Source organism: Ambystoma mexicanum, chromosome 4p (genome assembly GCF_040938575.1).
Source record: "Ambystoma mexicanum isolate Mex_15411 chromosome 4p, UKY_AmexF1_1, whole genome shotgun sequence".
Taxonomy (NCBI): Eukaryota; Metazoa; Chordata; class Amphibia; order Caudata; family Ambystomatidae; genus Ambystoma; species Ambystoma mexicanum.
Window position 1 is genome coordinate 903,907,365 of NC_090927.1, and position 21,142 is coordinate 903,928,506.

General features: G+C 50.4%; 1 protein-coding gene across 3 annotated transcripts in view; it reads left to right on the forward strand.

Moving 5' to 3' along the window:
- The window catches only part of MDN1 (midasin AAA ATPase 1), a 2,688,524-nt gene that overhangs the window by 815,650 nt on the left and 1,851,732 nt on the right, over nucleotides 1-21,142 (forward strand). For all 3 annotated transcript variants that reach the window (XM_069606482.1, XM_069606484.1, XM_069606483.1), the window contains exon 33: nucleotides 11,312-11,441. In XM_069606482.1, the coding sequence (XP_069462583.1) occupies nucleotides 11,312-11,441 (130 nt within the window). The remainder of the gene's footprint in view (nucleotides 1-11,311; nucleotides 11,442-21,142) is intronic.

Genomic DNA, 21,142 nt, shown 5'->3' on the forward strand with positions numbered 1-21,142 from the left:
TGGCTGTGGCATTGCGGTAAGACTTTCAATCCGTAGAAGTACATATCGTGATTTATATTGCTTGCAATAACCTGCTTATGTTGTTGGTGCCTCTGGCGATAGCCACCGGTGAGTTGTATCGAGTGTGCTGCATAAGAGATGTACTTTCATCCGCTATCTACTCACAAACTCCATGTATCTGTTGCTACCATCAGGGTGTTTTTTGAAGTAAAGGTGCTTTGCTGAGTAAGAATTGTTCGCCTCGGATTGTAAACTAATTGTTGTCCTTTCTTCTACACATTCAGCCAATAGCGTTATTTTGTATTTACTGAATGCTATGGGCGCTGTATGCTTCAGCCACTGATTACACAGTTACACACATCCCACGTGCTAATATTTTGCACTTCTCAACGTCCTTGGTCGTCTTATGCTGCTTTATATATGAATAATATGTTCATGTCCTGCAACTGTTGACTTGGTCGTGCAGTAATACATTTTGTTACTTGATACAACTCTGCTAGCATTCTCGCTCGACATAACACTTCAATCTAACTAATACAAAACATTTTCTTCTAAAATAAAAATAATGGTTGGGAGTGGGGGCTCAGACGTGGAAGATATCTCACTGAGAGTATCAGTAACAAACTTCGGCTACTAATAACCCTTTTCAATCACTGGGTTATCTCAGCGGAATGTTAGCAAAGAAAGAATCTCAAGACGAACAATTGCATATGCTTACTAATGAATCTTCACTGCCAAACAGTGTGGCAGTTGCTCTTCTCTTCCAACCTGTCAAGATTCTTTTCCCATTCATGCTCTAGTCCATAATTCTTCCACGGCCAAACGTGAGTCTTTATCATACTCTTTACAAGAGTTTTATGACATAGATATTCCAGTACATCGGGGGCTTTCGACTGGGCAATCATTCTAACACTTCCCTGATGTCAAACTCGGCTGAATGCTTAAACAACTCTCTCTGTTTCCATGCTGGCTCCTGCCGCCATGGCCGAATTGGGAAAACAAGTCACTCTCACTTGGCGCCTCTACACCTTCACTTTTTCTACCAAGTGCTATTGACGAAATTTGTCTTTATAATAACTTGCACCCAAATTCTATGTCACTGGAACATCCTGTGTCACCTGCTACTTCATCGCAAAGGACTCCCATTTAACCATCTCTAGCTCTCCATCTCTCTCGTCAACTAATCCTTCACATGACTTGAAAATGCTAGCTCTCGACCAGGATGAGCATCAACAATTCTCGCGTTCGGAGCATCCATCACATACTAGGGGAGGCTCAAGCCCAAATGCTTCTCCCTCAAGTATTAATCTTTCTCAAGATTTAAACACACCCGATATGTATTCATTCCCAGTCTTGACTCACATTTTGAAGTTATTAGACAAGGGTCACGAGACCACTCATTATGAGATTTGTGTGTTTTACCAGAGGTAAAAGGGGGCTTCAGGACATGGTTACATAGTACATTATATACAGTTTACATGTAAATATCACAATAACAATATAGGCAGTATCGTCAGTTATAGGAGAGAGAAGATGGTAAATACTCATTTTTATCCAGTAACCATCTGATAACTTGTTTCCTAAAAGACTGAATGGACTCGATAGATTTGATGTTAAATGGAAGGGTGTTCCAGAGTTGGGAGGCCAGGACCGTGAAGCTGGATCCTCCAGCTTTTTTTTTTTTTTTTTTTTTTAAACTTTGGTTTTATTATCATTTTCCTAAACTTTGGGGCACCAAACGTATTCATATGAAATCAAGTGACAGGCCCGAGGGCCTCTGCCCTCCCACCCCCACCACCCCAATGCAATCCCACCCCCCTAACAAAAAATCCCCCACATCTGGGCTTTGAAAAACAAGCTTTCTTAGTCTGGAGCTTGGAAGCGAGCATGAGCGTTGACTTCCAGTTTGGCCGTTTTCCGTCTGCCGGTTCCCGGACCCTGGGCACCCACACCATTCCCAATTCCACGTTGCGGATCAATGGACATCCCATCCCCAAATCTGTTGCACCCCGTACCAGTTCGCTTGAAAGGAGGCCGAGTCATTGTTCACCATTGCCGTCAGTTTGTCCATCAAGAACATGTTTTTGACCTTCTGTAGCCATTCCACCTTGGCAGGAGTTTCTGGGCTCTTCCACTTTTGGCCGAGGGCAACCCTTCCCGCTCGTAGCTTTGTTTCCCACATTCTAGGGTACCTCAATGGTTCCGTGTCCTCTGGGGGGGGAGGCCCAGCAGCATAGTCAGAGGGTTCTGGGGGAGCACTTCCTCCGAGATTTCAGCGATCCAGCACCTTACCTCCTCCCAATATGCCTGTACCTTCGGCAGTGCCACCACATGTGTGCCCTCGAACCAACCTGGTCGCAACCCCTTGGGCATGCTGGGGATACACCTGGGAACATTTTTGACAACTTTGCAGGGTCTCTGTGCCATCCCTGGAGGATTTTAAAATTATGTTCCATATCCCCGGTAAATAAATTCCCGTGGAAGGCTATTTTAAATATCCTGGACCAGGCGTCCTCCAAGATCTCTTCCCCTGCCAACTCGTTCCAAAAAGGGCGGAACCGCCTCCTCTCCCCCAAATTGACAGTGTTCAAAATTTTATACATCCCTGAAACCGCCCCCTTCCTGGAAGACGCTGTATCAAGAAACTTCTCAAAGGGGGTCAGTTGTCTCTTCAAGTCTTGGCCCCAGGCCTGGTCGCATAGGATGCCCTTCAAGCAGAGATATTCAAAGATGGATAGTGACCCCTGACCAAGAGCATCCCTCAATTCCTCGTAGGTTAGGAATTCTCCCTCCCTGAACATCTGCCCTGCCCATTCCATCCCTGAGTCGGACTAGGACTGTGCACAGCGGAACCCCCTACTGCCCAGCTTGAGGGGTTGGCTCCATAGAGAGGACATCGGGGACGGCCATGACGTTAAGGGTGCTGTCTGGGGGCCCTCCCGCCAGATTGCCCAGAGAACGCCTAATGTCGGGTGGGACTTTAGTCTGTTCGGGATAAATTTTCACGGGGCCCATAGAAGGTCACAAACCTTTAGTGGATGGGTATCCATGTCCTCCAGACAGGACCAGTATGTGCCCAGCCCCTCTTTCATATGCTCCAGGAGGACACGTAATTGGGCGGCGCGATAGTAAAGTTGGAATTCTGGCAACCCAAACCCTCCCTCCTCCCTAGGTAAAGTCAGGACAGTTTTTGTGGTTCTCGGTGTCCTACCCTGCCATATAAACTCACGGACCGCGTTTTGGAGGACCCTGAAGGTCTGGTCAGGGACGACCGCGGGAAGAGAGGTAAAGAGATACAACCGTGGAAGAATGTTCATCTTGACTGCCGTCATGTGGCCGTACCAGGACAGGATCATGGAGCCCCATCTCCTCAGGTCTGCCGTGATCCCCACCATCACAGGGTCGTAATTAATAGAGGCAAGATTGGATAGGTCCCTGGGGAGGACACCTAGGTATCGGATAGCGATTTTCCCCACTGTTATCCCCTCCAGCCTGCCCAGGGAGTCCAGACCCGGGTCTAGTGTTCTCATGGGGAGGAGGACCGATTTGGATGCGTTGATTTTGAGCCCCGAGAAGCGCCCAAATGTGGCCATCAGAGACAAGAGGGGGGGGGGGGGAGCGAGAGCCGCGGGTCCACCAGGTAGGCCAGGATATCATCTGCGAACAGGGATAGCTTAAATTCCACCTCACCTCTCTTGATCCCCTTGATATCTCTGAGCTCTGACTGCGATGGCCAGGGGCTCCATTGCAAGAACGTAAATTAGGGGGGAAAGCGGGCATCCCTGCCTGGTTCCCCGCGAGAGGGAGAACGGATCCGATAGCCTGCCGTTCACCTGAACCCTAGCCTTCGGGGCCCTGTATAGTGCAGCCACCCAGTCCCAGATCTGTGGCCCAAAGCCCATTCTCTAGAGGGTGAGTGCCATGAATCTCCATTCGACCCTGTCGAACGCCTTTTCAGAGTCCAAGGATAGGATGCTCGCGTCAAAATCCGCCCTCTGTGCATGGTGGATCAAATCTATAGTTTTTCGAATGTTGTCTGAGCCCTGATGACCACCTATGAAACCCACTTGGTCTCCGTGGACTAGTTTCGGTAGGACCCCCTCTATCCGCCTCCCAATCACCTTAGCCAGGATCTTCACGTCAGTATTCAACAAAGAAATCGGGCGGTAGGAGGCACACTCCGAGGGGTCCCTACCGTCCTTGGGAGCACCACTATGATCGCCTCCATCATGGAGTCCGGGAGAGACCCTCCCTCCAGCACTGCGTTGAACACCTTTACCAGATACGGAGCCAGGGTAGAACGGAACCTTTTGTAGAAGGATACTGAGTAGCCATCCTCACCCGGTGAGGTACCCCCCTTCATGCCGCTAATCACTCGCTCCACCTCATCCTCGGTCACCGGGCCCTCCAACCCCTCCACCATTTCCCTGGAAAGGGCTGGGATCTGTATAGAATCTAGAAACCCCTCGATTTCCTCCTCATCCCCGGTATATTCGGACGACTATAGTTTTTTATAGTATCTGCGGAATACCTCTCCTATGTGGGATGCATCATGGCCTAATTTCCCCTCCTCATTTTTAACTGCTCTCACCATTTTACTTCTCTGGACCTCTCGCAGCTTCCAGGCTAAGATCCTGTCCGCCCTGTCCCCCTTCTCATAGTACCTCAGTCTGACCAGCTGGAGACTTCTCTCGGTTTTTTGGAGGAGGAGTTCCTTCAACGGGAGCCTGTAATCAGCCAGGCGGCCATCCTGTCACCGTCTAAGGGCTCTGCAGGAGAGCCCCCTGGTTGAAATTGGGCAATTTTCTCCCTCAGGCACCTTTCCTGGACGGCCCTTACCCTCTTTTCCCGGGCTCCTATTTTGATCAGGACTCCTCGCAAGGTGGCCTTGAAAGCGTCCCAAAGGGTGTGTAGTCCTACCTCCCCATTGTCATTAAACTCAAAAAATTCAGTGATGGCCTCTAGTATCTCCTACGCTAGTACCTCATCTTTTAGTAGAAAGTCATTACACTTCCATCTCCCCCCGCGGTCACTCAACCCTTCCCTCGCTATAGTAATCCTGACTAGATCGTGGTCAGACCAGGGGACCGGCTCAACCCTATAGCCAGATATAGATGAGAACAAGGATTCGTCCACCAAGATGTAATCTATTCTGGAAAACGATGTGTGGATTGCTGAATAGTACGTAAAGGAGGTGGTCTCGGATCTGGGGGTTGGGACCGTGTCTACCAAGCCTAATTCCGAATTGCCCCCCTGGAAGGTTCGGGCCATGATTTCATCCGCTGCCCTGGGGATCTGGGGGCCTGTTCTTTTCCTGTCCCGGATTGGGTCCAGGACCATATTAAAATCCCCACCCACCACCACCGTGCTGTGAACAAAAAGCTTTAGTTTATCCCTCATCTCCTCCCAGAACCGAGCTTGGCCTTTGTTTGGACCGTAGATGACCGCCAGGGTGAGTGGGGCCCTCTGCAGGGCTCCCCGGACTAGCAGGTACCGCCCCCCCCGGGTCTTTCAATATGGTTTCTTTTTCGAAGTTGACTCCTCTAGCTAGTAGAATAGCCACTCCTCGTTTCTTTCCCTTGTGGGAAGCGCTGAAGACCTCCCCAATCCCACCACCCCGCAATTTGGGTTCCTTCCCCAGAGCCCAATGGGTCTCTTGCAAGAAGAGGATGTCGAGCTTGGCTCTTCGGAACTCCCTACTAACCAGGGATCTTTTCGTGGGAGAATTTAAGCCCCGAACATTGAGGGAGCCCACACCCAGGGCAGGCAGACTCTCAGCCATAATCTAAGTAATCTTCCCTCACGGTCAACGACTCAGTAATGCTCATTCCCGGATGCTCCTTGAATTGTGCTCTGAACTCCCCTCTTCCCCCCACCCTTCCCTCCGGGCGGGCATGAAACGAAACCCCAACTGCCCCCCAACCCCAAACTGAACCCCCTCAACTTTCGTGTACCCCCCCTCCCCGGCGTCCAGCCAAATGGTTCCGCCAACACTGGCTTTTGGCCGAACCACCAGCCTGCCCCCTGTGGCCAGGCTAATCGCCCATGAAGCTGATCCTCTTGAGCCCCCCAACCTCCCACGGCTGCATCCCTTTTTATGAAACCCATGTACTTGCTGTTCGTGGGGATGCAGTTAAAGAGCAAACCTCCGACTCCTCCGAATGCCATTTTAGATCATAACAGTTCAAGTCCGTTCTCAGTCCTCGGAATCGTTCCGACCGCCTTCCTTTGCTGGAGATGGGGTATTCATTTTCCTGAATTTCCGCATCCCTGTTCTTTCTCCTGTCCCTCGACGGGCCAGGGTCGCTGGGTCCGCCTCCCCCTGGGCCCGAAGGGCCCTTCCGGGGGTTCGTGTCCACCACGTATTCCTGGATCGCACCGCGGATGTCTTCTTCCGTAATCGGGGTCGATCTTTGGCCCATGTATTCGAATGTCCGGGAGAAGGGATAGCCCCATCTGTAGCGTATCCCTTTATCCTTTAGCAGCTGCGTGAGGGGGCGGCAGATTCTCCGCTTAGCCAATGTGTATGCGGAGAGGTCCTGGTATATGGAAATCTGGGCATTATTATAGGTGATTTCTCGGGCCTTCCTGGCCTCCTCCAGCACTTTAGTCTTTTCCGAGTAGTAGTGGAACCGGGCCAAGATCGAACGGGGGCCCCCCCCGCTCTGCCCACCGCCCTCCGCACTCTGTCGAACGTAGGCTCTGTAGTCATCTCCTCCGCAAACAGAAGAGTAATGATGTCCCGCACCGCTCTGGTGACGTCCCTCTCCGTTTCCCCCTCCATTTCGGGCACCCCGAAAATCCTGAGGTTGTTCCTCCTCTCCCTATTTTCGAAATCGTCCATCTGGCGGGCTCTCTCCTCGTCCCTCTTTTCCAGGGCTTCTAGCCTCATGTTGAGTTGAATCTCTTGTGGTGCCGAGGTTGTCTGCTGCATCTCGACCTGGAGCAATCTGTCTTCAATATTTTCCACCCTTTGGTCCTTTTTTTCAAACTTCTGTGCAATGTCAGAGCGCATGTCTCTGATTTCTTGTAAGATTGAGGCGAAGCCCCTTTCCATGGCTGAGGAGGAGGGGGCTGTGTCTTCCGACTGGGCCATGGTTCTTTTCTGACTTGTACCTTTTGTCGCCTTTTTTGCCCTCCTGGAAGCAATATTCCTGCAGGGACTCCCGCCAGCTCATCAGGTTCCTTCTCGTAGTCCGCTGTCTAGGCCTCAATGTCCCTGGCGGGGGGGTGAGACTGTTCTCCTGGGGACATCCGCGGGGGGGCCCCCGAGACCGAGGGACCGTCCACTGGGGCAGACCCGTCCCGGCCCGTCACCAGCCGGGGTTGTAGAAAGTTGCACGTTGTAGGGGGGGGGGGCGGGCACACGCCCCACCGTCACCTGGCGGGGGCCTCACACCCAGTCCAAACTCCCCATGGGGGATCGGGGCCTTTGCTGGGTACCCCTTGGAGGGACGTCGGGAGCCCTGTAGCCCGTAGGGCTAGAATCGTGGATTTCTTTGAATCAGCAGGGGGGGGGAAGGGCGATCCAGAACCAGCACCTGACCATTGGTGGCCTAGCTGTTTGTCCGTGTCCTTTTATTTTGTTTCTTTCTTCTTCTCCCCCCCCCCCCCTCCCCCCTCTTTCCTTTTCTTTCCCCCCTCCTTTGGGTGAGGGTGGGGGTGGAGGGCCACCCCCGGGCGGGCACACGCCCACCTTTGACAGGCGGGGGCCTCACACCCAAGTGACCCCCCCCTGTCCGCTGGTGCTAATGTGTTGGGGGGGGTGGAGGGGGGCGGCTCGTACCTCCGGCGTGCTCCGGGGGTCCGCACGCCCGCAGGGAGCAGTCCCCGGGCCTCCTCTGGTTCTGCTGCTTTCCTTCTGTCGTTGGGCTGTGGCAGCCCGCGTCCGAAGATCCAGGGGGGAGGGGGGCCCTCCCACCCCGACCCGCGCCGTCAGCCTCGGTGTATCCTCGTGGGCTGGGGGGAAGGCACCGGTCCCCAGAGCCCGCCCCGGGCCCCCGGACGGGTCCCGCCGTCTTCTGTTCGGGGGAGAGTCCCCTGGACGTATCTTGCCAGGCCGGGGAGAAGCGCGTGGAGAGGCGGGAGCGCGTCTCCGGGACCACAGCGGTGTCCTCGGGCCGCCGCAGACCCGGTCCCCACCCCTGGTCGGGGGAAAAGGGTAGTCGAGGGGGGGGGAGGACGGGCCGTGGGGGGGGTCCGCCTCTCTTCCGGCTCCGCAGCCTTCCGGGCCGCGCTCCTCACCCAGTGCGGGGAGACCCGGGTCCCGATCTTCCGTCTCCCGGGGGCCTCGGAGGCTGCTCTTTCGCCCAGGAGGAGCTCAGGGGGGGGGTGCCCAGCGAAATCGTTGGGGTGGGCCCGCCGGGGGGGCTTGGGGCGGGGGCTCAATCCCTTACCAAAGCCCGGTCACAGCGGGAGCTACGCACTCAGGCAGCCATTGCCTGTCCTCCAGCTCTTTTTAAGGTGAATCTGCGCACTGTTGGGCATAAGGTGTTGGAGGATCTGGTAATTCTGGTAGCATATTTCCAGGTGAATTTGTGAGATAAGGTGGGGCTAGATCTTTTGACATCAAGCCGTCTTTATCGGACATTCTGGCAAAGATGAATAAGCGGGAAGGCTTCAGCTTCGCTAAATAAACATTCATGTCCTTGAAATCTACAACTAATCTCGATTCCAAACAAGTACATTTAACCTCTTGCACATGTCAAACTGATTCTCATTGCCCCATTCAGCTTTTTTTCGTTACAGTACTTTCACATGCATGCAAATGGTAGTCCATTTTTGGCAATTTATGGATAGAAGATTGTACAGTAGTATCAGTAGGTGTCGTGGATGGTTAAAGGGAGCTATCACAATAGGCCCTTAAGGCTTGGGGAATGGAAGCGGTATCCCTAAGAAAAGGGGGAAACCATCTCATCCGAAGTTTTTGTCACCTCTGAGGCTCACTCTTCCCCCCTCTACCCCCCATTGTGGTCCTCCCTTATAACCACCGCCAGGGTCTGGATCATGTAGCTGCTGCTGTCCGCTGGCCACATGGGGAGATGTTACTGTTGGAAGGAAAGGTTCCGTAAAAGAGAAATCTCTCCCATCTTTATGGAACTTCGAAACGTTTTGCTTTCATTTTTTAATCTGACCTGTATTTTTTGCAGTACAGTGAAGTCTTAAACTTCACTGGCTTTTGCTCATATGTCATGGGGAAACTGACATGTCCTTCAGGCTGTCAGTACTAGGAAACATTGTTTCTCTTAGTCGTGTTACTACTTTTGGTTACTTTTGTATCACTTGTGGTAACTTTTTATCATTGTACAAAGCAGCTTACTTTGCAGTACAATGGGGTCAATTTTTGTTTTGCCCTGACTACGTAGACGATTTTTGGTTACTCGAGGTGTGCTAAAAGGATAAGCTGATGGCAGCAGTGACCTTTTCCCACTTTTGGGAATTTTCATTTTAGCCTTACCCCGTTTACCCCATTTGGCTTCTAACTGTGGCTACTGGTCCAACATGGCCGTGCCACGAGATTTTTCGCTTGTCCTTTTGCCATCTTGTTCTTGGCTTTCTTTCTTGCCTGAGGCCAGGAAAAACCTTATAGGGACTTACAGTTCTCAGGAAAGCAGCTTTTGGCGTGCTAGTGGAGGGATGGGTCTGTTTGCTGGCAGGATGTGGACTGGGACTGACTGGTCCCAATCCACAAACAGGATTCAGTGTCTGTGTGGCATGCATGAATGTTCCCGCCAGTGGTCCTGATTGGACCACTGCTAGATTGTGTTTGTGGTCTAGTCCTGCTCTTGGCTAGATGGATTTTCAGCTCTTACCTGGCTTTTAGGATGAGAGGACTCCTGCGCCCATTCTTCAGAGATCCTGGAGAAACCTGAAGTAGCCAAGTATCCTTCCAGCTGTGAGACCCGCAATGAAACTGGAGACATGGCAACCAACTTCTGCTGCTGTCCTGGTGGAGCCCTGTCTTGCTCGTGTTATTTAGCAGTCCTGCGAAGGGAGCTGCGACCCTTGGAGTGGAGGGACAATCCATTCCTGATGTCTGGTCGGTGCGATGCCAAAGGAAGCCTTCGAAAATACCTTGGAACAGTCCTGTGTCTGACCAGCTTTGATTTTGGGCTACCGTGCTGCCGGCGTCATCATACAGAGTTTCGGCCTGAAACTTGGTGGATCCTCAGCTGGCCCTACGATGCTAAACTCTGGGAAATTCTGGCGTCCTAGCACCGAGTTGACCCGAGTAGGAGGGAAAGTGCAACCACGGCTGCTGAGTTATTTTGCGTCACTGTGCTGTGGTGACCACCATCCGAAATCGCTTACCTGACCAGACTCCAGTCCTCAGAGGGGTCCTGCATCCAGTTTTGCTGCATTCTTCAATCGAAACCTCGGACCATCTTGCTTTGTTCTTGCAAATCTGGGGAATAATTGGACTACGGAGGTAAGTTACAGAGCTGCTTAGCTACCCCTATATTCCCATTAGAAGTCAATGGGCTTATAACAAACCTTTATTCTAACTGTTTTGCCATTGCTTGCTTGTGCAACACCTCTGAAAGTTGGTGCTACTTTTAGTAGTTAGTTTTACTTGTACCCTAACCCTAAGAACTCTTCACTGGAACCCAAAGACGACACCTGCATTTTCTCCTGCTTCATAACTCATTTAGAACGTTTACCTGAACTATTGGGCAAAAGGTCCAAGACAGTTTAGGGCTGGTCAATTTTAGTTGGGGGGTGGGGGGAGGGATCATCTCTGTGGACCTTTAAAAGCATAATACTACCCTAACCTTTCTTTTGCAGATGTTAATAATAGTAATTAGTCCCTACAATCAAGTGAATGTGTATATGTATTTAGTTTAATAGTCTAGTGTGATAACTTTACTTGCTAGTAGTCCTTTTTCTATTGTGTTTTTGCATACATCCTGTCTAAGTGATCAGATACATTTACCTTTAGCACTTACGTTATATATATATATATTAGTGTGAGGGTCAGATACATTTGAACACATTCATCTTACTTTAGTTTTAGTTAGGTAGAAACATTCTCGTTATGATGGGGACAGATTGGTGTTTCTCTACCCTCTTAACTTTGAATAAATATGGCAAACATTAAAAAAAAAAACTGCCTCTTATTTCTGACCCTCACATAACTCATACCATCCTAAGGATGTAGTTTGCTTTGTACATTTTTTTAATGCTAAAAGTGGTGTGCCAGTGTGATTTTACTGCTCAGTTGATGATCTTGTTCAGTTATTTCATTTTACTTTGTGTTTATAATTGGTGTCATACTAACCAATATTTGGTTTCAACCATTTTTTCCCTGTAGCTGTCCCCAGCACTTCGCAATAGATTTACTGAAATTTGGTGTCCACAAAGTAATGATCGTGAAGATCTTATAGAAATTATCAAGCACAATCTACGGCCTGGTCTGTCTCTTGATGGTGTGGACCATAAAGGTAAGATCTGATGTTTCATTTCAGTTGCCTATTGGTAGTAATCCAGCACCAAAAGTATCCATAGGAGTTAGGAAAGACATTCTTTTAGCTGCTTTCCTTCATTGGACTTCTGTGGGACACCCTTTTGTTTTTCTTTGTTTTGGACCCTGGCCTTAATGTTTTGAGCCAAATAAAGCCTTCTGCTTTATGTCCCATGACTGTTTGCTCATTGTCATTTGGAAACAGACTAGCCCCTAAGATCAGCAATGAGATATATAAACACCATTACTGTACTAGTTGGTTAAGTCACCTCAGGGTGTGAAAACAGCATCTCTAAAGAGCATCTACTAGCTTTGTGTTGATTCTGGAAAAGTATTTTGAAGTATATTTGATTTACATATATTGCCCTTTTTAAAGAATGCTTATTTAAAACTGATGTTAAATAAATATTTATAACTAAAACCTTAAGTGTAAGGGTTACTTGGTTACTTGTATTTGCTCTACAGCTCGCATGTACTCCTCTTGAGATAAGGCTGACTGCTCAGTCACACTACCAACTTGTGTAGTACAGGCCTATACCAAAAGGTGGGGTTACCTAATACCAAGAGGACAAGTATTGTGTAGTGACCTACAGGGTGACTAGCTCAATTCTTGCCTAACAGTGGCCAACACGCTGGCAATCCTAGCCTGGTACGACCAGGAATTGTGGTACAAGCTAGGACCGATCCTGGAGTTCTTACCCGACGACAAGAAGATGGAAGACCTCGCGCTCTTCCAGGAAGGGGAAGTGGCATTTGATCATGCCATCAGAGCGGCATTGGAAAGCTGTCTGCCTTCGACAGGGTTGGATGAAAGCCACTAATTTCCTTCAGGAAGTCCAAGTCAAGGTGCTGAACATGCCCTTCGAGGGGAAAATCTTTTTGGGAAGGCCGTCGACGAGTCCCTGCAAGCCATCGAGATGGTCCATTCCCTGGGCACTCTCCAGCAGCACCGCTTGTCTTTTCGCTCCTACAGGGGAAAGGCGAGCAGGTCTTCAAAAGGGTTCTCCACATCGTACAGACAGCTTTCCAGATCCTCAACGCAAGAAGCCTACAGAGGCCGTTCCCAGGGCTACGGTAGCAGAGGACCTAGTCGCTGGTGCATGCAGGGCACGATTCTGGCGCTGATGCAGGCTTGAACAGATTGTGATATTGGACCCCCACTCGTGTACACCGGTGGGAAGCTGACTGATGAGGTTAGTCAGCGAGTGGAGAAATATCCCAACCGACCGATGGGTGCTGAACGCTCTCGCCCAAGGACACACCTTGGAGTTACAACGCAGGTGTCCTCGGATCCCTCAAGTTCTCCATCAGGAGCAGCACATACCTCAGCTACTGGAAGAGGTACGAGCCATGCTGCGAAAAAAGGGGCGATAGAGATGGTTCCCCAAAGGCTCTGGGGCTCCGGAGTCTATTCCAGATAGTTTCTAGTAAAAAAAAATACAGGGTTGGAGCTCCATCCAGGACCTACGACCTCTGAACAAATACCTAATGTCCCAAAGGTTCATGATGGTCGCGTTGCAACATGTGCTCGGCCAACTGGAAAAAGGAGACTTCCTGACGTTAAACCTGGATGACTCCTATTTCCACGTCACCATTCACAAGAAACATCAGAGGTTTTGTGGTGCAGGGCCTGTACTACCTGTTCAAGGCCCTACCTTTCTTATTGAAGCCTGCCCCCAGAGTGTTCACGAAATTCCTGGCCCCTGTGGCGGCCCATCTGCGTCTACAGGGCATTCACTTATACCCTTACCTGGTTGACAGGCTGATACGCAACTGCTTGCGGGATCCGGCTGACACACACACAGAGAACATTCGGCTATTGACGGATCTGGGATTCTCTGTCAACTATCCAAATTCCTGCTTAAAGCCTCTTAATGTCTCTGCAGGTTGCAGATGCGACCCTGTTAGGGAGAATTCTCATAAATGTGCTAATTCCTTCACCTTTGAGACCCCCAGCAACTTTGCTGGATTTTGAGGACTTGAATTTTTTTTTTTTTTTACCTGGCTAGTGTGTGAGCCTTTTTTTCCCACTCTCTCCTGTATTTTGATGTGTGTTTTACTCTGGTGTTCTTTGATTGTATTTTAAGACAACTCCATAGGCATCATCTATTCCGGTGTGTTACACAGCACCCTCAGTGCAGTGACACAGGGAAGCCTTTTAGGCTGCCCCGCGGTTTAAATACCTTCTCTGGATAAACTGTTTCCCAGAGAATGTAAAGATTGAGTCCTGGATGTCTAGAAACTCATGTAGCAGTCAAATGCTAGCCTTTCCTACAGAAATGGCTGGTGGCAGTGGTTTAACGAACTACCATGATTTTTCCTGACCACAAACACCGGTAGCTAAAAATCGCGGGTGCCATGTTTTTCAAGATGGCTTCTTAGTCCCTTTTTATTTATCCCGGTCTTCTTTTTTCGCCATTTCTTTTTCGAAAGGTCCTTCTAGATTTGTTCTGCGCGCCAAACCAGGTTTGGTCCCTTTGTTTCTATGCCTTTTGGCGGGCTTCAGGACTGAAGACCGTCTGAGTGTCTGGGGTGGGCAGGAAGTGAGGGAGGTGCTTGAAACTCCCCGTGCTTAGTCTCCTAGGAGACCCAATGCACTTGTGTGTGATTGGCTGGCTGACTGTCTAGCAAAGACAGCCACCCTGCTGGGTGAGTGGCAGCTAGGCTGGAATGAATGGGAGGAAACTGTTTAAAAGGCGAGTCTCTTGGACTGAAAGGCAGAGTCGACCACTGGAACAAAAGAACCGAAGACGAGCTGGAAGAGGACTGCTGCTGCAACTACTGGACCATTGGTTTGCCCGGTGGAGCCCTGCTGCAGGTCCGATCAAGTTCACCTCGACAGAGAAGCCCCTTCAAGGACAACTTCTTCCTTTGAATTGGTTTAACAAATCAACTCGTAAGCCACTTGGATACCATTCTCAGAGCTGGTTAGGATTAACCAGGGAGAAGGGCACCAGATTGTGTGCTTGTAGAACAGCAAACGGAATCGAAGATTTACCAATTGGCCAGCTTTGTGATCCATCCCTGTGCAGTGCAGGAGTCCACCGACGTCCTCCATCTTGTTCCCCACGACTGAGGCTCAGGAACAGCGAGATCTGCAGGAACTGGCAGGAACAGAGTCTTCAGCTGCATCTTTTTCGTCAATATAAGGTACTGTGAAAACCTGACTGAGAACTTACTTCTCACTGTGAAAGTTTGTGGAACTGTGGCAACTTTCAGGCCTAGTCAGCTTGAGACCCGACATACAAACCTTTCTTCTGTGAACTACTTCTAAGAACCGTGGCAAAGACTTTTCCGTTTTAAATACCACAACCGTTTTTACTTGCACAAGACAATAGCCCATTGACTTTGGCCTACCTATTGCATGAATCAACTCGTGGTGAACTCAAACTATTTGCACTGTTTTAAAGTAACTGTAATGTTCGTTTTACCAACTCATGTCTTTTTACTCGTACTTCAATGCTATTGTAATGTAATTGTCACGACCCACATCCAAAAACCCCTCTGGCAAGTCCATGGGCCAGGAGAAGTCTTGGCTTGGGTCTCCAATAAATCTAGGCGTCCACTGCCTATGGCACCAGGCTCATGCACCGTGAAGACATGTGTTTGGGGAACTACTTTATTTTGAAGCTGCCAGCCAACATGGAGGCATCCACATAGCTTGGCTCCTAGGAACAAAGCTATGCGGTATTGTAACGCTCACCTGATTCCCGCAGAGGGGCCGGTCTTGACTGGGTGAATGCCGTATCTTCAAAGGTGATGTGTAACACACGGTTGGCTCTTTGGGCTGGACCTCTGTGCACTGTATGTCTGACTCGAAGAGTAAGATGTCTGCAGATAGAAAATATGGGATTAATGAACTGGGGTTATTGGGTGCCTCTCTCTCCTCTTCCCTTTCTCTTCTCCTGTAGAACCCCAAAGGTTAACGCCCTCACCTTAGATAAGTGAACGCCAAGCTCTCCATCTGCCTCGGGGCAGGGTGCCGTAACCAGTTCCTTCACTGGATAAGGGTGCAGGCCTCTTGACCTCAGAGGACTGCTGTCGTTAACTGCACGAACGGTAAGTTCTGGGCGCTTCAAATGTCTTAAAAGTCTTTTGTAATGATATCTCTTGTTTTGCAGAGTTCCGGCGATGGTGGGCTGATGAGAGTTGAGGATCGAACCCGCGTGAGGAATAGAAGCGCCTGGAAGCACGTAGGTAAGCACTTGTAGCCTGCTTCACGATGCGCACTAACTGTCCCTTTTATCTTGCAGGTACAAGTTTGGAGCTTTAGAGAAGCTGAAGGGTGCTGGAATACCCACTGGATTCGGCGTGGGAAGGAGTAATGGCACGTGAGTAATAAAGTTGCCCAATGTCTTTAAACACACCTTCTTTTGTCTTTCAGATGCCGGAATGCAGCGCGAGGCGTTGGTGACAGCCGATGGACCAGGTAAGAGATGCGCTGCCACTGAAGACCGTAGTGCTAACCTGTTCTTTCTTTGTCTTTACAGGTGCTGCTGAAGACTGGATTCCAGGATGGTAAGCCTTTGTTTCCTTAGGCCCAGGATCAGAAGCAGAAGACACGATGAGCGTTCTGCTGCAGAGAATGCAGAATAACGCAAAGCAAGATTCATCCATCGGGTGTGGTTTAAATAGCCTCCTGTAGTGCTTAGGTGTCTCCTTCCACAGCCACGCCTAGGTAAGAAAAGAGTTCCTGCTTTCCAGAAGAGTTCCAGTGTTCTGAACCTAGGGAGTGGCTCCTGCCCCACCCAACAGGAAAAGTAGTCCCAAACAGAAGAGGATCAGGGGTTCAACTGGCAGGTAAGTAAGCAGCATGGTCTGCTGCAGGTAAGTCCAGCCAAGCATTATGAGCCCGGCGCTTCCAGCGCTGGGACTGGGCATCTTTATGAGCCTGGTGCCACTGGCGCCAGGACAGGGTCCAAAAGGTCCCAATTGGGACTGGCTGGCACTCGGAACCGGGGTTATGGGTCTGCTTCCAAGGGAGTCGGGCAAGTCCTGATCTTTTGGAAGCAGAGGTCATGACGGGTATAGTGTTTTGGGTGTGATAGCCTAGGAACTTCTTTACCTGGACCACTTTCTGAAATATTTAAACCACACCGACTTGGATAACACGCTTCGCGTTACTTTGCAGTCCTGCAACGTGACGTTCACCGTGTCCAGCTATACCCGCAAACCCCGGAGAAACAGCACCTGTAGGGAGACAAAAGGAACATTGTTAGCAGCATCATCTTACCTGCAATTTGCATCTTTAGCGGCCCACAGCTCCTGCGAACAGCTTCCTAGGATCAGCACGTCTCCCGGACCGACAGATCTGCAAAAAGGAAAGAAAAAAGGTATTAGAGACATTACAACATAACGAACTGTGCCGAAAAGCTTACCTAGCAGGTTGCCCCCCAGCATCGCCTCAGAATTCCAGCCCTGGGGTGAATATCGCAATCTATGGGAAAAGAATACAGGTTAGGCAAGGCATCACTGCGCTGAGCATAGCGCCTACTTACCGCATCATAGCGCTCATTACATGCCATCATTTACCGGTGAGACCCAATTCTGCCAATGCATAACACTGGACTTCCGCACATCTAAGGAAGAGAAAGAGACATTATTAAACCAAGAAAGGCATGCAGAAATAACAATATACAACAGCAATAACACCTACCTGAAAGACTTCAAACGGGCCGGCATCAGTGAAGTAACTAGATTGCATCCGCCCACAAAGAACGCGCCCCTGCCAAGAAGGCAGGACGGAGAGCACACCTGAATCAACAATAAGGTGAGGAGAGGCCCCAGTGGGGGCTGAAGGCATACGGGGTGGTGGGAGGCTAATTAACCCAGTTGGCCAGTCTTCAACATAGCCTTCCTGTATTACAGGCAGAACCTCCCCCACTGGCCACATCTGGGAACCACAGAGAAGGATACCAGCGTCCATACGGCTGGGTGGTGTCCCCGTGGATACCAGGTGAGCATTACAGTAATCAGTATTGTAGTAGGTTTGTGATATTGGTTGCCTCATTTAGTGAATGCTTTATAAATGATTGTGTAATAAATTAAGAAGTGTTTTACCAAGAAACCTTGAGTATAAGTCTATCTGAATACTTGGTATTGTAGACCTTTGTTTAAGACCCTTACAAGCTCACATTCCCTCTTGAGATAAGCCGGACTGCTCAGCAGCGCTACCACAAAACTGTGTAGTACAGACTTGTGCCAAAGGTTGGTTTTGCTTACACCTGTAGTCCTAGTTGTGTGTAGTGGTCCCAGAGGGTACTGCATACAAATGTTTCCTAACAGACCCCTACAGGAATTCCTGGAAGCCTGCTGGATGCAGGTTTCCTGAAGCTTCTGGACAAGATCGCTCTCGCCGAAAGTTCCAACGATCGATAGTGTTTGGGTGTCCGCACCAACTTTGCCCGGGGATGGTGGTTTGAAACCCTCCATGCCAGGAGATGGTCACCACAGATGCTTCCCTTGAAGGCTGGGGAGCCCACAACCGATGTCTGCACACCAGAAGTATCTCCATATTAACATCCTGGAGCTACAGGCATTGTTCTGGGCCTATAGGTCATTCCTTACATCTCTGAAGGCCAAGCGGGTGTGGATTTTCAGACACCACCACCACAATGTTATACATCAGAAAACGGGGGGCATTAGATCCTCAGAGCTCTCCAAGGAATCACAGAACTTTTGGCGCTGGGCAATTGGCCTAGAGATAGTCCTAGTGCCTCTTCAACTAGCAGGAGTCAAGAACACCACTGCAGACTCTCTCAGCAGGGAATTGTGCTCCTGCCACAAGTGGGAACTTGGGAAGGACCAGGTGGACTGCATTTTCATCAAGTGGGGCAGGCCCCAGATCATTCTATTTGCGATGGTGGCAAACTCCACATGCCAGATGTTTGCCCGCAGATTCCACCAACTGAGGAGCCTGGGCGACATGTTCTCCTTCCCGTGGGTAGGGCTGTTTCTGTACACATTTCCTCCGTTGCCTCTCCTGCTAAGTCATCCACACATTCAGACAGTGCCAGGGCAGAAAGATTATCGCCACTGCCTGGCCGAGGTAGATTTGGTACCCAAACCACCTCAGTCTGTCAGCGTCGCCTCCTGTCAGGCTGCCAGTGGTTCTACCAGAGAAGTAGGTGCAATCGTACATCACAACCCAGGAACGCTAAACCTGAAAGCTTGTCTCCTGCAGCCCTAGAGTTTGGAGGATATGAGTTGTCGGCAGACTGCAGGGAGGTCCTTGCAAAAGTCCAGGGCATTGTTTTCCTTGAAGTGCGACGGTCACAAGTGGAAGCATTTCTCTGTGGTGCTGGTCACAAACGATTACTACTTTGAGGGTCAGTGTGATGCTGAAAATGCACTGGAGGACAGGGTCTCCCTGTCCTTGTTCTGTAGTCTTTTTTTCGTGCATGTTCTGTGGTGTTTTCTCCCCAGCAGTCCATATGGGACTCCTAGCAGTGCAGCTCTTTCTATTTTTGGTTTGGTGTACAAACCCTTAGGATACCCTTATGGCACCTATTTGTGGGGGTACAACCCTGTGCCCCTAGTGTATGTTTTTGGGCACCTTTGTGTGGCCCTCATAGCAGGGTATGGGCTGGTGGCAGCTCCATGCTGAATTTGACAGGTGCTGAGTATCCTCCATTTTGGGGATACCCAGGCCCTGCCATTGGAATCAGTTGATTCCTGATACGAAACAAGATGGCCCCGGTGGCCTCTCACTTTCTATTGCCTGTTACCTTGTTCTTCCCAAAGTCCTGGGAAGCGCTGCCTCTGTCCCATCCCCCTGACTGGCTGCTGGGTCGATGTTCCATATATAGTATTGTGGGTACTCCAGGCCAGACTGGCTTGAGCCTTCCCAGTGACTATGTTGTGGGTACACCCTTGGGCTAGGACCTGGGTGAATGGTGTGTGACCAATATGCACTTCTTATTATGGCCGTCTAGTTTCTGGTATGTGATAGTCTGAGACAGCCCTGCCTGAAACTGGTATGAATGAAGTGTGTAGTGCTGAATGGCTGGGTATTTGTCCCAATACACATTCCTTGCTGTGAGTCTGTCTGAGAGGGAGGAGAATGGCCTGAATGCATTGTAAGTCTGATTGGCTGCCTGACTGCTGAATGCCCTTCTGAGTGATTGGTTGCCCGAGTGTGACCCAGCAGAATGAATGAGACAGAACAGTATTTCTGATGTTTGTTAATCTGCTTAGAATCACATGCTGTGCATAGGTCCGACATCCAGTGGTCACTGCGGAGTATTGCATTTTGTTTTTCGTAGTCGAAAAGGGGACGTCGACAAGGCGTGTCTGTAACACTATCCCTATAGTGACGTGTGTTGTACCCACAATCCCTCACGCGTCGAGGTCCCTCAGATAGTTTTTTTCCGCCCAGCTACTGGTCGCCTTTACGCAGAGCTCCTCGAGAGACATTGCAGATTTCATCTCTTCGACCTTTGGTCGTTTTCCTATATTAATATAGAACATATCGATCCCCCCCTCGACGCTGTTGTGAAGCTGTCTCCGCCGAGCAAGATCTTTGACGGAGGGGACGAGCGGAGGAGATCCTTCGGCGTTGCCGAACACGTGGCCTGGCCTCGCAGGCCAAATACAGTAGGGAGAGTGGGGGTCGTGGGACATCTCTAGTTCTTTTCTGAGAATTCCTTTCCTTTTCCCCTTCCTTTCCCTTGGGGTGGTTATCACGTTTTATTGCCTCGGCTATGGAGAGGACACCCTTTAGGTTTTGCCCGCTTTGCAAGGGCAAGTTTACTTGGAAGGACAAGCATTCACAGTGTAACCGCTGCTTGCCCTTCGATCAAAAAGAGGAAGGTTGCACGGCTTGTCGGCTTCTTAATCCGAAGACTCTAAAAGACCATAGGGTCAAGAGGTGGGCGGCCTACGCTATGTCGAAGGCCGACGCTCCACCCACCGTCGCTACCTCCGACAGTGACGAGGAATGTGATACCACGACCTCCGCTACGGAAGTCGAAAACCCCCCTAGAGTGCGCACACGCGCTTCGTCGTCTGTCCCCGGCCCCGACGGGCTCGGCTCACGCCCTGCTTATGGGGATGAACACCCCGGCGACATTGACGCACATAAGACCACACATAAGCACACAACCCATGGCTCTTCTTTGCCGAAGGCGAAGAGAGCATCAGCGCCCAAGGAGATGCAGGTTTCACCGGCGGCCTCCTCGGACCGTTCGGGTTCGAAGCCCCTCTCAGGCCGCGACCAGCGACTGGGCTTTCGGCAAATAAGTGCGCCGCCCCCAAATCATCGGCCGGCGCGCATCAGCAGAAAGCGCATGCCGCCGTAGAGCGATCGACACCCATAACGTCGAAACCACAGCCCTCCGCTGACAAACGAGTCGCTGAGAGCTTGGCGAGGATCGTGGTAGCCGACGCCCACAAGCGTACGCCAAAAGACTCGTCGAGCGCTACGCAAAGGTCGAAAGACACGCCGAAAAGACAGGGACGATCTCCTTCAGTCGAAGGGATTCCCAGCACACCTGAAGGCTTTTCGGAGGGCGACGGGACACTTTCCTCGACGTTGTGGGAGAGGTCGAGCCGTTTTCAGCTACAAGAGACCAATTTTCCCCCGCTAGACCGCTCAGGGGTACCCCATGAAACCATGGAAAGGCTCCATCTCTGCATGGAAAGAATGGAGAGGTTTATGAATACCCAGAACCCTCCCACTCC